Here is a 20,965-nt window from a genome sequence, read left to right as displayed (position 1 = left end):
CTGAGAGGCTCTCTGAGGGGTGGGTGTATTCCTTAGGGACCTGGTTTACTCGGTTTTTTCACACATCAGTGATGTGCCAATGTCACTGCTAGGAGCTCTACCGCAGTTGAACTCTTATAACTGTGGGCATAGCTAGTTTCCTTGCATGAAAGTCTGCGGAAGTGTGGTGGACTTGGGGGAGCTAATAAAAGATGATTGTGCGGTGTTTTCTTTGGGTGACTCACAATTTTTTGTAGTGTTTGGCCTACCTCTTCAGGTTTCACAGTCTTGTGAGCTTGTTTATGTTGTATTAGTCTGTTATGAATTCATAGTGGTGTTTTTGGAACCGTAACTTGGGAGTGTCTGGCATTGCAGTTGCAGACAATTTGAGGTATGGTACCTAGAATAAGTAGCTCAAATTTTCTGTAGAGCTTGAAGAAATGCTCTGGTTTTTGGTTGTTTTGGTGTGGTGTTTTTTTTTTTTTTTTTAATGGAGTATACCTCTTGTTCCTATACCACTTCCTTCTTTTTTCCTTTTACAAGCCAGTAGTTGCTTGCCTTTTTATGTCAATGGAATCTCTTCTCAGAAAAGGGCAGTTTGTGCTTTAATGTATATCAACTCGATGGCCAGTTTCAGTTAAGACATAGGACGATGAAGAAATTTGTACCTTTTTTTTCTTTTAAGAATTGTATAGTCATAATCAAGCTTTAGTCTGTCTACTATTATTCTAAGTTGCAGGTGGTTTTAGGCAATGTGTGTAACGTTTAAACCATTTATAGTTGACTGGACAAAGCTTTGAGCAAGCCAATTTGAGTTAGCTTTGCTTCCAGTGCTGCGTTGGAGCAGATGACCTGCAGAGGTCCCTTCCCACCTAAATGTTTAGTTTATTCTGTAGCAGTATAGATCAGGTGAATTATTTATTTATTAGCAAGTTCTTTTTTGTTGTTTAAAATTTCAACTCCAGTTCTCTGCTATTCCTTTTTCCTAGCTCTCTAATGCTGAGTTAGGCTGCCTTGCAGTAAACTGCAGATATTTGGATTGGCACGTCTGTCTTTTAAAGTCAAAACAATTATTCCTAGGATTTTTCCATAGGTTAGTTGTATGCTGACCTGAACTGTGTTTTAACACCTGTAATGTTGTTTTTAAATTCTGAAACTTATTTTGTTTGTCGAAATAGTAAGGAGAGTTTTGTTTCTAATGTGCAGCTGTTATATTCTTCATAAATGGTAAATATGGTTTGGTGATTCAGGGTTAGTTCAAGCAGGTGGTGTCTGCACAATATAAGACCTCAGTTCTCACAAGAAAATGCCCCCTCTGCGCGGGGTTTGCATTCTAGCTCTTGTTGGATTTTCAGGGTGACAGATTTCAGTGGATTCAGTCCGCACAGCTGATGGCTGCCAGGGCTGTCTGGGAGATGTGCTTTGGGCAGCTTTGGTCTTTGCTCACCTGTGGATGAGCTGGTGAAGGCAGAGATTGTTGGTGTCTGATTCTGCTGCTCTCTTCTGCCCTCCCTGCTGCGCTTTCCTGTTCCGGCTGGCTGGGCGGTGGGAAGTGGTTCTCGGCCCTGAAGGTTTTCTCTTTTCCATGTGCAGTTTCTCAGCCCCGTGCTATCTGCTGCCTTACTTTGGACCTTTGTTTTTACCGTGTTTCATTACAGAGATGATGGGATCAAAACAAAACCTGGGTGTCTTAAGCTGAGAAGGTAAAGACAGCCTTGTCACCTTGCTTTGTTTTAGTACAAGCCCTTTGCTCGTCTTTTGCTGACCACTCAGATGTTAGACAAGTTTTCTGAGAATTCACAATTGATTCACACTGTATTAGCTTTACCCCTCTTCCTTTACTTTTATCAGAGCTTTTAGGACAATTAATTGCAAATGGATTCATCATACAGTAATTGTTCGCTGTCCTTTGTTTGAGATTTGTGTTCTGCATCTTCATCAGAGGAATGTTCTGACCCAAACCTCTCTCCCCTCCTCAGTCAGAGTGCAGGCACAGTCTCAACTGAAGAGTACAAGGAAAATTATCTTAAATTGAGCAGAGATAATGCAGTCGTGTTCCCCCTGCTTATAGGCCATGTGCAGCCTTCAGGAAAGCACAGACGAGTACTTTAACTTTAGATTTGATGATAGGTTTGTTTTTCTGAGCTGTTCTTTGTGCCTGCCTTAATCCCCACTGTGCTGCTGCAAACTGAATTGGAAACCATTGGTCTTGTGGATGCGCTGGTTCTCCTGTTTGTATCTGTTTCAGATATGCTTAATATTCTTCATGTTGAGTTGTTGCTCAAGTTTCTCCTTAGTCCTCTTAATTTTCCTCTTGCAATTTATCTTCTAGGCAGTTTTTTTCTTTTATCTGTGCTTTTGCTGGGCTTTTATTGCTGAAATGATATAATGATTTACTCAATCCAAAGCATCTCGTCATTTGACTGTGAAGATTTTTGAAAAATTTATTATGTGTTCTTGAGCTTGTATATCTTCTGTGATTAATAAGGTTTCTTAAGCTGTACTGATTTTGAAGATTTTAATGCCCGCAGGCAGTTTTTTATTGCTTTTTAAAAAATAGGAGTAATCTCTGTTCCCAAAGTTACTTCCCTTTTAAATTTTCAAAGCTCACTCACTGAGAGACAAGCAGCACTTGCACATACTAAATGGCATTGTGGTTTATGTGTTAATGAGTTAGGGTAGTAGTTTGTATTTAAAAGACTGAGGCTTTTGTGGACTTGCTGCAGTGAAATAGGAAGTCTTGGAAAGTGGAAGTGATCTCTCTTTATGATTTTTGTGAGATAGTTGGATTAAAAGAGCTGGAAACCCTAGGTCCATGGTGTAATTTTGGGTTTACCAACTGTGCACATGAATACTGGATGAAGACAAGAAATAAGACTCACCATCATCTTCTAAGCCGGTTTATGGCCAGCGTCCTAAAGATATCAATAATTCTCTGATCCAGAGCACACTGTTCTGAATTTCTGAGATTAATGACTTTGTCTGTCGTTACAGGCTTCCTTCCCCAGCACGAAAATCTGTCAGGCTCTACTATATGAAATATGTTGTTTTGGGGTTTGCTGCTAGAAAATCCATGGCAGCTTTCTGTGCCCTGGTGTTGACAAGGACAAACAAGTGAGCTGGCTTGGCTTGGGTAAGCAGTGGCATATGGTGTTGAGATCACTTCCCCGAGCAGGTCAGTTCATGGATAGAAAACAGTTGGGATTAGATGTGAAACAGAAAGGTGCTAATTTAATGCAGTAGTTAAAATATTGATTTGAATTTGTAAGGCTTTTTATCTTGGAAGGGCACGGATGTAGGGAAGTGCCAGATGTCTGTGGATTGTGTTTGACTGATGACATTAACATATTAAACAGTTTGTGTCCTGTGCCTTTGCAGAGGCTATGGCTGGACTGTAGACATGGTGCGGTTTCCTGCCTTTCGGGTGGGAGCCCTTTGAGAGAAAGGGAGATTACTGTATGTGACCCAGGTGTGCAGACACAGACACACTGCTGGGAAGTGCAGAAAGCAGCTCTGTGGAGAGGTGACAGAAAGAGGCTTTTACCGGTGAGCAGACGTGCACAATTTGCTGCAATCCAAAAAGCTGCTGACTTGGTGTTCTGAAATCATGGGAGCAATGTTTGTAAAGATGCAGTGGGCAGAGCAAAGGTGTGCTGTTAAGTGCTTTTATTTCTTTGGGGTTTTACCTATGTATTTTGTGATTTCTATTTCAGTAGCTGGATGTTGTAGTACATGCCCTAATAAAAGCTGACTTGAGTTTCAAAAGCCATTCTGAGTATTTTGGGATGCTGTCTAAGGAGCCCTAAGGAAAAGAGGCAACAACATGCACTCGAAGCTCTAGATGACTATATAGTCCTATCATCTGGTCTTTTAAAGTGAGAAAAAAAAACATTTTATCTAGGGTGACAGAAAACAATTGCACACACTTCCTCTTCATATCCATTTGAGGAGCAAGAACTTAGCAAGAGTTAGAGAATTCCTTAAAGAGTAAGCACATGAAACATGCATGTTTCAGCAGCAGAGAGCCCTTGTCAAAGACCTAAAGCGTTAGGGACAGATTGCTGGATAACAGAACAGGAGCAACTGTTGAACTGTCTTGAACTCTACTCTATGGGGCATATTTTTATATCATCCTCAGCTGCTGCTGATGAAGAGATCACTGAAGCCAGAGGATTTGCAGTCCGTGTTCTTGTGAAAATACTTTTTGCCATGTTTTCTTCTGCTGTTGAACACAGTGTAGTTGGCCTCTATGTTTGTGTTCAGTTCACATGTGAATCTGTCAAGTGTCTTTTCTTCAGTCATGATGTAATCACTGCTGCAAAGCTTCCCACTTCAGTATTTGTGAGATCCCAAAAAATATACAGGACAAAAAGAAAAAATAAAGGTCACCACCCACAGGCAAATTATGGCAGTAGCATTCAGTATATTGTGTCCTGCAGCTACCTTTTCATGTTGACCTTTATTTATATTTATATAGACAGTACTATGGAAATGGGAAGAGTTGCCATCAGTTTCTGAACACAGCTGATAACAGCTGTTTTGAAAATCTGTTCTAGGACAATTCAGCTGGATTAGTTCATTTACCAGTTGCCAAGTTCCGTAGACAGAAGCAGGACGGAGCTTTAAAGTCTTACTGTAGTGCTCATGAATCTTGTTAGATAAGTAATAATGGCTGGATCCATTGTATTTATGAAAATCATGCTTTCAGACCATAAAAAGCCCCTACTTAGTCTTTGTATACTTAAGCCTTGTTTGGTAGCCTTCGGGACACTGATTTGATACAGTCGAAGTCATCTCACAGCCTGATGAGATGTGGCAGCTACACGTATACATTGATAGGAATGACTTCATTTATAGTGTTGTGATGCAATATACGTAACACTTCTCATTTGTAAATCCTAACGAGCCTGTGTTAGGCGAGGGACCAACATAACTGCTTCATCATAAGCAACAGTGGAGCCTTTTTTGCATCTTGTCACAAAATAGCTTGGAGCATGAGAAAATATCTGACTTGAGCAATGTGTTTATAGAGCAGGAAATCTGTCTGCTTGTCTAGATGTCTAGTAAGAACCTCCCCCCGTTCCCTTTGAATTGACTGAAGAGCCAAGCAGTGAGGTAATTAGTGAGAAGCTGGTAAGGAAAAGCTTTATTAGACATATATTTTAACTCAAAGGACTGCATTTAATTGATGGAAATATAAATCTTTTCCATGTTAAAAAATGTAGAGTTTCAGTGTAGTAGGAAAATAGAATAAAACGTAGGGAGTAATTTTTCACTTTGGGAGAAGTGGAAAATGACTGTCTCCTCTAGAACTTGAAAAGGCTCAGATTTGCAGTCAGCATTGCTGTCAGGCTGAAAATCCTGAAAGCTATTTAAGCAGGGCCATATGCCCTTCTGAATTGTTAATTGAAACAACAAGGGGGGAGAACGTCTCAAAACTATAAAGCTCTTTTCAGAGCCACATCTGGACTCAATAAATGCAAGCACCCATTGTATAATTTAATGTGTCTGAATTAAATTTGGTCTCAAAAACGTAACACTACAAGGCCTACCATGTAGTGTTTTGGTGCAAAAAAGGTTTTCTTAGCATATTTATTTTCCTTGTGTAAGTCAGCTTGGAACCCTGTAAAAAATCAGCAAAGCATGCAACTGGAAATAAGAGATTTTTTTTCTCAGAAAGCCTGGTGTGAGTTGTTTAAAGCCAATAGAGCTACCGTGCATGATGGTCATGTGTAGTTGTTCTACTTATTTTTGAACGTGAATACACAGACAAGGTAATCTAGCCTTTTCCCCTGCATCTGATAAGGAGTAAGACCCTGGGCAGGGGCTTATCCGGGAGCTCTGACTGCGTGGGCAGAAGGCTACTTTTGGTAATTGTCCTGAGATGAGGAAAATCTTTAAAGTTCCCAAATTGTGATCCAGAAAATAGGCAGACAAGTAGGCCTTGACCCTACTGGAAGGGGGTAGGGGATTTGGCTATTTCTGACCAAGTCTGTGACAAACAGCTAAAAACAGGAGCCAATTTACAGTAGTTCTCAATTGTCCATATGGAGATTTGCATCTCCAGTGGAGAACTTTAGAGATCTGAAAACTCAGCTAGTGTTAGACTGAAGAATAAGCTTTTGATTGCATTTCATGCAATAAAAGTACGTCAATATTGATTAGTAAAGTTAAGATGCGCTTAACAAGTTGCAGTTACAAGCATATTACGATTGTTCTGGGGAGAAAGAAGGGACTGTGGTGTGAAAGCTCATACTGGGGTGTATCTATAAACCTCCAGTTTGGTCAACTAAAATTTGGCTTATCTTTATTTAAGCTTAAGCATGGAAGAAGACCATTGTCAAGTCTTTAGGTTTTTTCCTTGTAGCTTAATAGAAATGCAGCTTTCTTATAAACATGCACATTAATAAAATACTTTACAGCTCACACTTGTTCCCCCTCAATCAGATCTGACTTCCACTAGGTTAACATGCGGTACATCTGCAAACTCCTAGCCCTCCTGAGTTTCCATTTTCTGACAGTAAACCTGTGACAGACAGGATGCTTCTGAAAACTTATTTATCCTACAATTTAAATTTAAACAGAGAAACAACATTTTTATTTACTTAAATAATTAAAAGCGGCTCAATCTTCTAGGGGGAAAATTGCCTTGTAGTACAGGAAAGTTATTGCAAAAAAAAAAAATTAAAAAATCAAAGCTTAAGGAACTAGAAACAAAATAATGAAAAATAGAAAACTTTAGGTAGCATTTCTTTAAATTTCTTATTTCCAGTAGATATGTCCATCTCAGCCTTGGACAGGTGATTTTCCTTGGGTTACAAATAATATCAGAGAAAATGTAGCAGGCAAACCAAAAAGTTTTTTATTTTCACTGTGAGCTGAAATGTAATGAGTTGCTATAGCTATTGGTCTTGTTAGTTGTATTGTCTGCTGCAATTTTTCCTCTAATGAGGTCTTTGACAGTCTTCAAAAGATAGCTGAATTCCCTTCACTGTAAAGTATTTATTGACAACACATGTGGCTTGGGCCGATGTTTTCTGGTGGTCAACCTGATGATAATTTGATGCCGCAGTTGAGCAACGTTAGCACAGTAATAATGAATGCGCTCACTCCAGTGGGCGATGCAGACTGGGCAAGCTGCCGTCTAGGTTTTGCTGTGCCTGGGGTGCCTATGGTGCTTCTTTAGTGAGACTCTGCCCAAGGTGGGGGACTGGGATTGACTGCTGCTTGTGTCTTGGGTAATTAAAATAAGAAGCAAGGCTTCAGCTGAAGTTCTGGGGAACAGTTATTACCTGTGTACCTTAAATTTCTGGTACTGTTGAGTATGAGGAAGAGGAGGCAGAGGGGAGACCTCATCACTCTCTACAACTACTTGAAAGGACACTGTAGAGAGGTTGGTGCTGGTCTCTTCTCACAGGTAATTAATGACAGAACGAGAGGGAATAGCTTCAAGCTCCAACAGGGTAGGTTTAGACTGAACATCAGGAAAGAATTTTTCACAGAAAGAGTGGTCAGGCATTGAAATAGGCTGCCCAGGGAGGTGGTTGAGTCACCATCCCTGGATGTGTTTAAGAGCCGTTTAGATGTGGTGTTGGGGGATATGATATAGGGGAGAACTTTGTAGAGTAGGGTAGATGGTTGGACTCGATGATCCCAAGGGTGTCTTCCAACCTAGACAATTCTATGATTCTATTCTATGATCCTAAATTTGAATGATGCTGCTCCTCTCATAGACAAACTGCTATACCAGTGTATGATGGCTGTAAAACCTGTGTCACATAGCATGGGTGGCAGTGCGCTACATGTCCCTGCTAGGGGAATGCTTTTTTGCTGAAGAACAGTTAAGGCAAGTTCTTTCTTTGGGCATGAAAAACCAATATCTGTTTATCCTAAATCTTAATTTAAATATCCCATGAGAATTTTTCCAGTTGGAGGAGAGTGGTTCCTCACGTTGCCTGCCCTGCTCCCATCCCCGCTGTGTCTGGGGTTGAAGGCTGTGGCTGAGTTCTCCGGGTGGAGGGAGGGCAGCGAGGGAACTGGTGCTTTCAGGTTCTGCAATGGCTGGGCCTGCAGGAGTAAAAGAAAAGGGGAATCCAGCTCTTGTTTCTATTAAATCACAAGTAATTTGGGAAGGAAATGGGACTATAACTTTTTTGTTGTCACTTTGAAACAGAAGATGTAGTTTAAGTAACATAAGGAAGTACAACATAGCACTAAAGAACAGAATTTTGAAAGCAGCACTTTTCTAATATTGACCCAGGTAATGCAGAAATTTACCCTTCAAGGATCAGTGCATCAAAACGGACGCCCCACAACTTTGTGAGTTTAATCAATTTCTCTTGGCAGGTTAATGTTTATATGTAAGAACTCAAAATATGATGTTCTGTTCCACAAGTCTGCTGCAGCATTTCTCATGGTCTTGAAAAGTAATTGATATTTTTGCTGTAGGAAGGGAGATGTCTATATTTACCTGATAGGATCAATAGAACTATTCTAATGGGCTTTAACTTCTGGTGTCAAAATAAGCTGTAATGAAGGCTATTGCAGAAATCTGGGGGTTCTGCAGTATGAAGTGCATGTATTCAAGGTTGCCATAGCAAGCATTTTTGTGCTTTTGATTAGAAGCACTGGCTTGAAAAGAATGTTTATTCAATGATATATGCTACTTATAAATATTCTTCCTGAATTCCTATTTTTTTAAAGTCTGTCTTAGATTGTGAAACTTAGGGTGCTGGCATTGGGATTGTGCCATAAACCAATAGACTCCTTGAAAATTTTCAAAATTACTGTGATCTCTCTTACAGAAGGAAGAACAGCAGCAGCAACCCAGAAACCGAATGTATGTCAAATAGGCGTATGTGTCGGGGCACGTCTGTGTCTGTAACTTGCTGCTAGAGCTAAACGTTTGCAAATTCTTGGATACTCTGAGGAAGGGATCTGTAGTCTCTCTTCACTGTTTGCTCACGTTTGACTGCTCAGTGAATACCATGAGGTTGGAAATTCCTACCCCCTTCTGTAATGATGATGATGAATCTGTACTTTGGGTCATCCATTTTCAGAGCTTTGGTTTGATAGCATTTTTAAGTGTACAAGAAGGGAAGTGCTTACCTCTGCTTCCCAGCTACAGCTGCAATCTGACAGCTGTACCTATGTGACCTCGAAACTCATGCTATTGCTAGGTTGAAGTATTGTGGAGAAATTACACTCCAAGGAACCTTCTTTAACTTGTCAGGGATTTGTCACAGCAGAGCATTTTGCTGTTGCTATTCTAAGTTGAATTTAGGTGTGTATCCCCAAGGACCCTGCTGTTCTTCTTTCTGTTACCCACCTCCCCCATAGCTCCCTTCAGTCTTTTTTTCCCTTTGGAGTGATGCTCAGAGAAATTAACAGCACTGTGGGAAGAAAACCTGGAAGCTTGAAGCCTGCTCTGCAGTAGAAAGTGCAGCAGCTTCATGGAAAGCTTTCCGTAGAGAATACATCTGGGCTTCAGGGACACCCTGCTCCACTTGCTCCTCCACAGGCAGAAGACACAGCAGAAGTGGAGAAATTGGAAGGGCAAATGCCAGGGGAAGCAGGGATGTGGTGAAAGAAATAGATTCAGATGTGAATCGTTAAGGGATAGAGACTGCAGAGGTGCTGAGGACTGTCACTTCTTCCTAAGTTCTGTGTGGACAGATTTTAGATAGAAAATTGGGTTCTGTAGGGCAGGTGGTTTGATTTAAAATAAGAATTACTGGAGGTTTTTTGTTTAAATTGCATATTAATAAATTAGAAGTGAAAATTTAAGACAAACTTATGTAAAAGTTTGGTAGCTCTATTTATATTTTATATAAACATAAAATCTGAAGCTTAGAAGCTTATGTTCACAGGTGTAGAAAGCCTTTTTAAAGATTTCTATGGTTGTTTTTCTTACTAGTACTTGATAATTTGACCAGTGTGAGGCTAATAAGCCTTTTTGTTTGAGTGATTACTCAGCATTGAAATACAGCACATCAGTGATTGTGGCATTGTGCATTATGGATGAAGGCCCTCGCCGTTCATACAGATCTTACCTTTGAGACTTGTAAAGCCTTTATTTAGCTGTACAAAAGAATAAAATGAGGAAGGTGGATTGTGTGTCACACAGGCGTATTTGAACTTCACTGGTGCCCGAATATGTATTTGTAAATCCCACATAGAGCTATAAAAGTGATCTTGCGGTTGTGCTGCTCAGGCGCGAGCGCGGGGTGGCCGGGGTCCAGCCTGGGGTGGCCGGGTGTCGGAGCTCCTGCAGTGCTGTGCCCCGGCTGCCTTGTTTCCAAGCTGACAGCCTCTGCCTTCGCTGTTGCACTACCTGCTCTTCAGCCCACGTGTGCCTTATCTTCTTTTTCCAGATTGGTTTTTTTGCTCCATACATCTTCACCTTTTCCCTCCCATCTCATTTGTTTTGAAGCATTCCTGCCTTTTTCTGGTTGTTTTCCCCTACGCTTCTCCTTTTCTACCTTCCATTTTATAAGAGAGTGAGCAACTAGAAGAGAAGTCTACATTCATCATCAGAATTTCAGAAGCCTGAGTGTTCTCCTCTGTGCTAGGAGCAGAAAGAGGAGGGGGGGAAAAGGTGGAAGAGGGATAAATAACTTCTTGTGCTCTCAGACATGCGCATTTGCTTTTCTTTACCAATTAACATAAGGTTACCTACAGTGGGGTGATTTGGTGGTTTGGGTGTTGTTTTTGTGTTTGTTTTTTTTTCCATTTCTGCTGTGTGGCTTCATTTCCATGTGACTGTTTTAAATAGTATGTTTGCATGGGGCTGAAAGAACCTTCTGTTTTGTAGCAGATGAAAACTTCAGGTCTCTGTTTAGTCAGAAAATTGAGACTAACATGGCTACCTGTGCTGCTGCTTCTCAGGCTGGTTGGAGCTACAAGGGAAAGCAGAAATGGAAAATGGTTTTGTTGCCTGTCTTTCTGGTTTTAGGTAAATGTTAGTAATTTTTTTTTTTCATGGATATATTTTTTTCTTCTTGGTAAACAGTTGATGCCTTTTGTTTTTCAAGCTGAAACTAAGACTGCAGGAGGGAGAGAAACTGGTAATGGAATGATTTAGCATTCAATTTGGTGTTTCTTCTGCATGAACTGCACTTTGTTTTGTGTTTGTTTTCCTGCTGTACTGAATTCTGTCAAATTCATGTCAGTTTTTGTAGCCCTAATTCGTATCAGACTGGCTCCCTCCTTGGGCTTCCAAGTACAATAGTTGATTTGGTAAACTTGACATTCTTCCAGAGGGGATTAGTTGCTACGTGGTAACTGTTACAATCATTATACTGAAAGCACTTCTGAATGATTGTGTCTCTCCCTTAGAAACTATTTGTCTAATATTTGTCTTTTTTGGTATGTTTTGTGGCATTCAGGAACTGCGGGGAGTATGGAAGTCAGACAGATTAGCTTCTTGCTCTTTAAATAGGTCATATTCTATGTCATAATATTTCAGATGCCATTGGTTTTGTTCATAGAGACATTTCTTAGTCGAATGGTTAGCTTCATTTTAAAATTTGGTCTTCAGGTTTTGTGGTTTGATTTTTTTAAAATAAAAATTGTTGGAGTTTTTTTGTTTAATTAAGCTTAGTATCAGAGTTTGGATTTTATTTCCTCTTGATTTTTTTCCACTTAAAAAACAAAATCGTATTTCAGTTTGAAGCTGCAAAAATTCTTGAAGGAGTGATTCTACAGCAGTATTTAGCTGTTCTACTGTGTGACCAGTGCCCCTCTGTCTCTCACAGGACTGGTTTTGCTGTTTGATCAGGTCTTACTTTTGTCTGATACCAGCCCGTGTGTTTAGTTTTACTGTGTTTCAAACAATTTTAAACTTGGTGGGACACAGAGCTTTTTTTTCCTAGTTACAGATTTTTTCAAAATTAATGTTTCAAAGTGGTTTCTGTGTAGCTTCGTTAATTTTAAAAATAAGTTAATGAATATTGGGAAATAAAATATATTTTCTTTCCCTTTTTGTTGTCAAACTATCTCTATAATAATACTCATGTATTCTTTATAGTTTCAGCGTTCGCAGAGTTTTTAGTTAGATCACCAAATATGTTTTAGATACGTTTTATTAACTGCCCTGGCTGTGGGAAACACACATCAAAATCATCTGTTTCATTTCTGGTTTAATTGCTGTACTCCTGTCATAGTAAAACATGAGCTTTGAAAGGCACAGTAGTGTAAAGACCTTGTTGAAAAACTCCCATAATTGAAGATTTTAAGTATGACTATATGCACATTGGCAGACTTTGGTTTTGGGCAAGTGCATGGTACTGTGAACTAATAGAACAAGTCCTATAAAGCAGTGTTAAGCTATAAAAAGTCATGTGAAAACTGTAGAATAGAATTCTGATCTTATTATTTACAGCTGAAAGAGCAGAACAGAGTTTGGTAAAAAGATGAATTTCAACTCCATATGAGGGTCTCTTTTTTTTTTTTTTTTTTCTCTTTTCTTCTTCCCTCCTCTGCGCTGTGTCAGTCCATTACTACTTGTAGGTTTCCTGGTTACATACGGGCCAGAAAGCCCACTTGGGAGACAAAGGTGGGATTGAGACTGCAGAAGAGAACTTTCACTAGAGACAGTCTGCTCTTCAAAGAGCTTTAAATAACGTCTCAATGTGGTATAAGGGGTACCAAAATGGAGGAACAAACCGAGCCTTCTGTGCCTTAGGGAACTGGAGAGGATGAGGCATGCAAAGGAGGAGTCAGCAGCTCAGAAGCAGGACAGCAAGGGAGCTTGATGCCCACGTACTTGAAATAAAAAGGGAGGGAGAAAGGAGAAAACATCATAAATACGTAAGGCACTAACCATGTCCAGGGAATGGCAGAAGACGAGAAAAGCGTTGAGAGACAACTGAGACTTTAGCTGCCAGTGTGGAAAATACCTCTGTCATTCTTTGGACCAGCCAGTAGTACGAAGAGAGGCTGCATTATTTGGGGTCCTCTTCCCAAAGCTCTGAAACTGCAGGGTTGTTCCTGCTTGTGCAGAGCTTTAACAAGGGGAGAGAAGGACCAGCCTTGCTGGGTGGGCCCTTCAGGGTCACCGTGCTGATAAGGCTGAGCAAACAGAAGGCAGCTTTCCAATGAGAATTCATCTGTACTTGGTCTTTTTTTTTCTGAAGTGTTTGCTATTTTTATGTGTATACATTTTGTGGAAATTTCCAGTGGACAGCCTAGATTGGTCCCCAGATATGATTTTTTTTTTTTTTTTTTTTCTTTTCCCATTTAACATAGTTAACATAGTTAAATGGAAGACGCAGGTATTTGCGTAGGTAGTTTTGGTTGTTTGGTTTTTCTTTTTTTTTTTTTTTTTCCTCCCCAGTATGTGTTATTTCAAATGTGCTCTATGTAAATACTACTTGTTATGACAGTGTTTATTTAGGTGACTTTTAGGAGTTTTTTACCTTCTTGATAATTTTCTTTTTCAAACCTGCAAACAATTTGAATCATTTAAGTCAAAACATAAAATGGTTTATGTTAAAGGGACCTTTTAAAGGTAATCTAGTCCAATTTTCCTGCCATGGGCAGGGACATTTTTCACTAGATCAGGATGCTTAAATATGCTCAGAAATCCAGACAAGGTGGTTATGCCCCAGGTGGGTTCAAAGTTAGAAGCTCCTTTAGACCAGTCCTCACCTGAGATACTTGGAAGCTGACAGGGTGATAGTTCAGTGGGGAAATGCTGTGTCTCCCCTTCTTCCCTGGTATAAGCCAAGCTTATTAGCTATAAGCTATTACTAAGTAATTAATAAATATTGTTAGGAGCAGCACTTAGAATAGGATATTTTTTAGTAAACTTTTTTTTTTTAAATAATTGACATGAACTATTGTTATTCCTAGTTATTCCTAATCTCTGAGTCCATTTCCAGTCCACAAAATGGTCTTATGTTGCACCCGTAACTGCTGGGTTGATTTAAGAGTCTCTTTTAAGGGTGTTTTGTCAGTGGCCTTTTAAACTTCAAACATGTAATCTGATAATCCTGTGGGTACTACTTTTAATATTCAAATTTATTTTTAATATTTTAAATAGAATAGATTTTTCTCTTTAAGATTTGGTGCCTTTCCTTATTCTTAAATTTGTCTGGCAGTGTTAAGTATTTATTCAACTAGTTTGATTAGAAATGAGACTTGATATCTGCAAACAAAATATTTGGCCTCATGAACCACAGGCACTTGATCTTAATAAGTTAATGTATGCATCTGTTGACTGCTGTAGTTAATAGTCTCAGTGCAAAAATGTGATATGTTCAGGGTTTTTTGTAGTTAAAACTGCCTTATATAAATAATTAGGTTCTTTATTTTGCTTTTAAATCTCCCAACCAAATTTTAGCACCAGAGTTCGAAGCTGTTGCTATTGAGGTATGTTTTCCCCTGTCTTCTGAAACAGTCACAGATCAAAGCTGAATGGAGTTACGTTACCTCCAGGAGGACTTGATGCAGCTCTGTACTTTTTTTGTGACATTAGGTGAGCAGTAGCGATGTTGTGCGTTGCTCTTAACAACTTTCAGCTTTCTTTTAATAATTTTTTGCTCCTGACCTTTTCTGGGTAGGAAGCTTGACCAGTATAACATAACTGCTATAGCTTCCCATTTACACTCTTTAGGCAACTGCTGTCTGGTAATGCTGTTTATTTGCAGCAACTGTTGTAAACACATTCTTAGGTTTGGGATTTATACCCCAAATACAAATTTGCTGCAAGCCCCCTTCAAGCCAGATTTGCCAACCTCTGATAGATATTGCCAAGGCTCTGTCTTACTGCCAGAGTTCCTTGGCCGGTGGTTTGCAATGTCTCACAGTAACGTGAGTCTTAGCATGGAAGGAGCTACAAAATGAACCTGATAAATACATGCTGGAATGGCAGCTGAGCTCTGCAGTTGAAGTGGCCGAAGTCAAAATTACAGTTAATATTCTTACCAAGCACAGTCCTGTGGGTAGTCAAATGCAAAATCTGAAACAGCTTAAGGAGGAGTTTCAAGCTGCTGCACTTCGCGGGTGGTTACCCGTGTCAACAGCACTAGCAAGGGTATGGAAAATGCTTGAATTTTGGTTTTGGCAGGCAAAGAGAAACCACATTAAAATATTCAAAGTAGTGTATTGTAGTTTAAGAATGAAGAGTCTGTGTTACATTAACGGCTGTGTGCTGTTAAAACCTTTGTGTGTTTCACTTCAGTTTGCTGTCTTCATTGGTTTTCTTTGTCCGCACAACTCTATTGCGGTAAAAAATTAGCTTTTAAAATTAGGTTTGGGAGTCAAGATGTAACTGAGGAAATGACCCAGAAGAATTAATAAAATTCTGCTTCAAAATTTGTTCTCTCGTCTTTTCTTTCTCTTTTTTTTTTTCTTTTTCTCCTCTCACCACAGAAGGCTAATAGGGGTAAAAATACAAACACTTTTCCTCCTCGTTTTCACCTTTGAATCTGCCCCGTTCAAATACCAGAAGGTACTAATAGGAAAAAAAAATGTGGGCATTTGTTCTTACAAGTGTAGTCTTGTAAGGCTCATAAATTAACTAGTGCTTTCACATCAAGACAAGGTAAAAAGATGTCAACATAATTCTTGCCTTAAATTCAGAAATGCTTCAGCATGCTTCTACGTGTCAGAAGACTAGTGGTGGTATTTCTGTTAATTTTACTGCTGTGTGTAAACATTAATTGCATTTCTTTGTGTTTAACATTTTTTGTGGTAGTCTGTTACATTTTAACAAATATATTTTTGTGCATTTTCTGTAGGTGAGTCAGACTATGTAAGGCTGGCAAGGTAGCCATGTAAGGATGGGGATTATTAGGGAAAATGATGGACGATCCAGCCCAGCCCCTTCAATCTTGAGTACTTTGTTTTCCCAATGGTTTGTAGTACCATCATAAGTGTGCTGTGTCTCTTGCTGATCTCCTTCAGTGTCAGTTTTTAAGTTGAAATGATGAGAGACAGAGGCCTGTTATGGCCCTTTTCTTCCTATTCATGCTCGTGGAGCTTCTTAAGAGACTGACAGAAAAAGCAGCTTCAAGAAGAGTGCAAAAGGAAGAGTTGTTCTACATCCAGATGTATTTCTGTAGTCTTAGCCAAGAATTGCCTTTGCTAAGAGCTCTCCAGGCTTGCTTTCTTGACTAAGTCATGAAAAATTCAGAACAAAGATTTAAACTATAAAGTGGCATCCTTTCATGGGAACCATAGACTTTGTGCATAATTACTTTTTTTTTTTTTAAAGAGAAAAAAAAAAATCGTAGTCCTATATGTCCTTAAACCCTCCTAAATGTTTATGCTCTATGTTTTGTATCTTTCAGTGCATCTAATCCCAGTAAACCCCATCAGGGAAGATGGTCTGAATCCTAAAAGCCGAAAGAGAATAATGCCTGATTTGTTGACTGAGCCTCCTGCAATAGATCCTGTTTATGAAGCTCATATTTACTGCAATATTCCCACCATTGCTGAACGCAGCATGGAAGGTAAGCTCTGGGAATGCAAATGACAGTTTAGTTGATTGCTTCTATTTGCTGTCGTTGGAAACCATAACTTTGTGCATTTGTTCTTTGGTGTTTGGAGAACGCAGAGCAAATGCCAGCTGGTTGCTGAATTGTGTTAAATCATTCAAAATATGCTGTTCTTTCTTTCCCTTTATGTCCTATCTCTCTCTTCGTTTTTTTGGAAATTATTCTGCTTCTAGTTAATGGTCAACTGGAGGCCTAAAAGGTGAAAGGGGTGGGAATGATACAGATATTTAATATTTGAATTATAATGCTTATTCTGAGCTACATCGCAAATTACATTATTAACATCTGAAAAACAGTTGACTTGGAATTCTGAAAAAAAACCAAACCCCAACTGCAAGTTATTAATTTTGGAGCTTTCAAACCATTAGACATAGTCAGGTAGAAGACATGTTTGCATTCTTCACCCTGTAGTGGCTGCAGCAGCAAGTTAGCCTGAATAAATTCCCTCATTAGCGTTTCCCAATAATGCATAAAAAATAAATCACAAACTAGTATATAAAAACCCCTTCAAATTAGGCACGTTGCAAACTGTCATTATGATAGAGATCTGAAAGAGGGGCATCATAAAGAGTATAGTAGCCTTACTGTGTTGGCAGAGATCAGTGCTTGAATACTGACTTGTGTGGTTGTCGGACTTTAGATGTACTATGAAGAATGTGCTAAGAACCTGAGTCTTGAATAAGTTGTCTTGCAATTTAAAGTGAAATCTTTCTTGGGACAGTAAGCTATAGTTTCTTATGGAGATTTTCTTTCACTACAGCACCAAAGCTATTAAGCCAATTATACCTGCTTTTTTTTTTCTAAAAGGAAAAAGTGCACAAGGGGAAGGTTTTGCGTAACATTCACTTTTTACATTTTTTTTTTTCTCCCCTCCCTTCCCCTTCTCTTTAGGTCATGCACCTCATTATTTTAAGCTAGTGTCAGTCCAAGTGTTGATTCGGCATGGCGATAGGTATCCACTATATGCCATTCCCAAGACAAAGAGACCTGACATTGACTGTATGTTGCTGCCTAGCAGGTAAAATTCTTGGCCTTTATCATTACTAAGTGTGTGTTTTTCACGATAATTATTTTGTTCCTCTTCAGGAAACAATTTGTGCAACTTGGAGGACGTTGTGACTTGTGATGTTTGTGTGTTGTGGTAGACTAAAAAAAACCACAACAATGCTATAGCAGTGGTGTACGATATTTCATTTGAAACAGAAACTATTACTTGCTACCAGTTCAGACCAGATGAAATTATTGGTATTTCTGCTAAAATAGCAAAAACTATTTAGCTGAATATTTAGGTTACCATTCTTCTTAGATAAACTTCTACACATTTTGAAAATATGAGTGCAGTGTTTGAGAGTGTCTCTTCCATTTCAGCTAATCATGCTTCCTTTTGTGTGAATACAAAAAGATCCCAGTTGTTCACTGCTGTAGGGAAATTTTTGTGGTTTATATTATTATTTTTGATTTTTCAGAAATAGAAGTTATCAGAACTTCCTTAAATTAATGATTTGTATCAAAGTACTTTTAAAGGGGGGGAAAGAAAAGGGTTTTAAATATTAAAGTCCAAGTTAAACAGAAAGTGTACTGTTTGCTACTTGAAAACTACCCTTTTCCTGTAGTTACTGCTCGCTGTTTAAAACTGTCACACGTAAGTTATTTATGTCTGACTGCCATTAAAACATCATTTACCTTTCTGTTTCAGTATAGTGTGCTTCTGTCCAACATCATGGCTTTGTAGTTTGCTGATGCTCATTTTCACACCTGAACCAGTTTGAGCTGTAGATGTAGTCTGAATTGCTTCTCTTCCTTGTGGAAGAACCTTTTTTTCTTGTTTAGAGTTTACTCATTGATAAAGATGAATTATAGTGTAGAAATAAACAGTGAGATGTAAATCGCCAACCTTTGTCCTAGGTTTCTTGATTACATCTGGGTTTTTTTTTTTCCCTTTTAAGTAGGATCCTGTGGTATTACTTATTTTTTTCTAACAGAGTACTTTCCAGTGAACCTACTGAATACTTAGTTTTTCTTTATATTTTTCTCATAACTGTATCAGATGTGTTAGCAAAACCCCTAGACAAATCTACAGCTTTATACTGCTTCCCACTCAACAGTGTCAGGTGTGGAGGTTTCAGTGAGTGGGGGCTGCATCTGCTTTGTGTACCTGCATTCATTACTTGGGGAAAAAAGGCACAGTGGGTCTCCTGATCTACAGAGCAGTGTAGATGCACCATAAATACCTTTTTCCAAAATAGCGTGGAATCTGTCTTCAAAGCGATCATGTTCTTGCTTTTCTGGTGTAGAATTATTCAGAAGTGGCTTTACTGTGTCATGCTGAAAGTGTTAATGGCACAGTGAAAGTGCATTCCTGACGTAGATATATCAAATGTGCATTTCTTGTTTTGATAGATTCATGGGCCGTGTTCCTTAAAATTTTAGTAGCTTCCTGTTGTCAACAGCATTTATTATTTTATGTGTTATATCTGAAATACTCTGTTCTTTCAGCTTTTCCTTAGTGGGCTTTTAACAGAAGAATCTCTCTGAAGGAGGAGCAGGATTATGGTACACCCTTAGGTTTGTGACTAGCTAGTCTATGGCAGTTCCATTTAGAAAAGCGAACCAATTTTCGTATCTAGTCCTGTGTCAATTTCTGGCTCAAGTATATTAAAACCCAAATGCAGTAATAATAGAGCACAGTGCTAAAATACACTGAAGTGATATGAAAGAATACCTGAAACTAATTATTAAGTATAGCTTCATATCATATTTGTAAAGGTGATGGAAAGCTTGATTAAAGAGGCTTGCTAACTAGATGCATACGCTAGTGGACAAAAAGGCTGGCAGAAAATGATCAGCAAATTGGATCTTTCTCTGAAGAAAGCTGAAATATTTTCATAGACTCATAGAATGGTTTGGGTGGAACGGGACTTTAAAGATCATCTAGTTCCAACCCCCCTGCCATGGGCAGGGACACTTACCACTAAACCAGGTTGCTCAAAGCCCCATCTAGCCTGGTCTTGAACACTTCCAGGGATAGGGTGTCCACAACTTCCTGGAGCAGCTTGTGCCAGTGTCTCACTACCCTCAGAGTATAGAATTTCTTCCTAACATCTAATCTAAATCTCCCCTCTTTCTTTTTAAAACCATTACCTCTTGTCCCATCGCTACAGTCCCTGATAAAGAGTCCCTCCCCATCTTTCCTGTAGGCCCCCTTTAAATTCTGGAAGGCTGCTGTAAGGTCTCCCTGGAGCCTTCCCTTCTCCAGGCTGAACAACCGCAACTCTCTCAGCCTGTTCTCATAGGAGAGGTGCTCCAGCCCTCTGATCATCTTTGTGGCCCTCCTCTGGACTTGCTCCAACAGGTCCATGTCATATCTTATTATGGACACGAAGCTGTTTTTCCTGTGCTGAGGGCCCCAGAGCTGGATGCAGTACTCCAGGTGGGGTCTCACCAGAGCAGAGTAGAGAGGCAGAATCACCTCCCTCGACCTGCTGGCCATGCTTCTTTTGATGCAGCCCAGGATGCTGTTGGCTTTCTGGGCTGCACGTGCACGTTGTTGGCTCATGTTGACCTTCTCATCCATGAACACTCCCAGCTCCTTCTCCTCAGGGCTGCTCTCAATCCATTCTCCACGCAGCCTGTATTTTTGCATGGGATTGCCATGATCTATGTGCAGGACCTTGCACTTGGCCTTGTTGAACTTCATGGGGTTCACTTGAGCCCACCTCTCACGGCTGTCCAGGTCCTTCTGGATGGCATCCCTTCCCTCCAGTGTGTCGACTGGTCCACACAGCTTAGTGTCGTCAGCAAACTTGCTGAAGGTGCGCTTAATCCCAGTGTCCATGTTGCCAACAAAGATGTTAAACAGCGCTGGTCCCAGTACTGACCCCTGAGGAATGCTATTTGTCACTGGTCGTTGCTGCTTGGACATTGAGCCATTGACTGCAACTCTTTGAGTGTGACCATCCAGCCAGTGTTGCTTTTCTTGTCAGGTATTTGCATAAAAGAAATTGCCCTTGTTATTAGTAGATGTCCTGAAATTTGCAAGGTTTTTGTGATGCTGTCTTCAGTTGCAGTCAGTGTTGTAACGCTATTCTGGCATGAGATATTCAAAAGCAACTGTTATTGCTGAATGGAGCTGCTGCTCCGGTGGTTGGAGTAACCCTATGGAAGTCTGAAACCGTCATCAGTTTTAGCCCTTCTGTGTGCCTACCTGTTTGTAGCAAACAGACTTAGGAGCTCCTAAGTTATATTCAGGCTGCCTTATCTATCTGCCTATGTTTTGTATGACGATTCAAACAGAGGAAAAATTACAGTTCTTTTTCCCTCTAAACAGAAGAAAAATGGGATATTCCACATGTATATATTTTATCTAGAATATATACAAGTATACATACAAAAATGTACATATATATTTTTAAAAGTAAAATGGAAAGCAAAATAGACATGAGGAATCTGCTTTTTATGGTGAACATGACATTGAATTTAGCAGA

The 20,965-nt window shown here is 39.6% G+C and overlaps 1 protein-coding gene across 2 annotated transcripts in view; it reads left to right on the top strand.

Moving 5' to 3' along the window:
* The window catches only part of PXYLP1 (2-phosphoxylose phosphatase 1), a 41,848-nt gene that overhangs the window by 7,806 nt on the left and 13,077 nt on the right, over window positions 1-20,965 (top strand). The window contains exons 1-3 of one of the 2 annotated variants that reach the window (XM_074153734.1): window positions 10,840-10,933; window positions 16,275-16,436; window positions 17,373-17,499. In XM_074153734.1, coding sequence (XP_074009835.1) covers window positions 10,840-10,933; window positions 16,275-16,436; window positions 17,373-17,499 — 383 coding nt within the window. Of the gene's footprint in view, window positions 1-10,839; window positions 10,934-16,274; window positions 16,437-17,372; window positions 17,500-20,965 lie in introns of those variants that run through there. The other variant, XM_074153735.1, reaches the window with a different exon arrangement.

Source organism: Numenius arquata, chromosome 9 (genome assembly GCF_964106895.1).
Source record: "Numenius arquata chromosome 9, bNumArq3.hap1.1, whole genome shotgun sequence".
In the NCBI taxonomy this organism is placed as follows: domain Eukaryota; kingdom Metazoa; phylum Chordata; class Aves; order Charadriiformes; family Scolopacidae; genus Numenius; species Numenius arquata.
The sequence above is the reverse complement of the archived record's forward strand: the minus strand, read 5'-3'. Positions and strand labels throughout refer to the sequence as shown.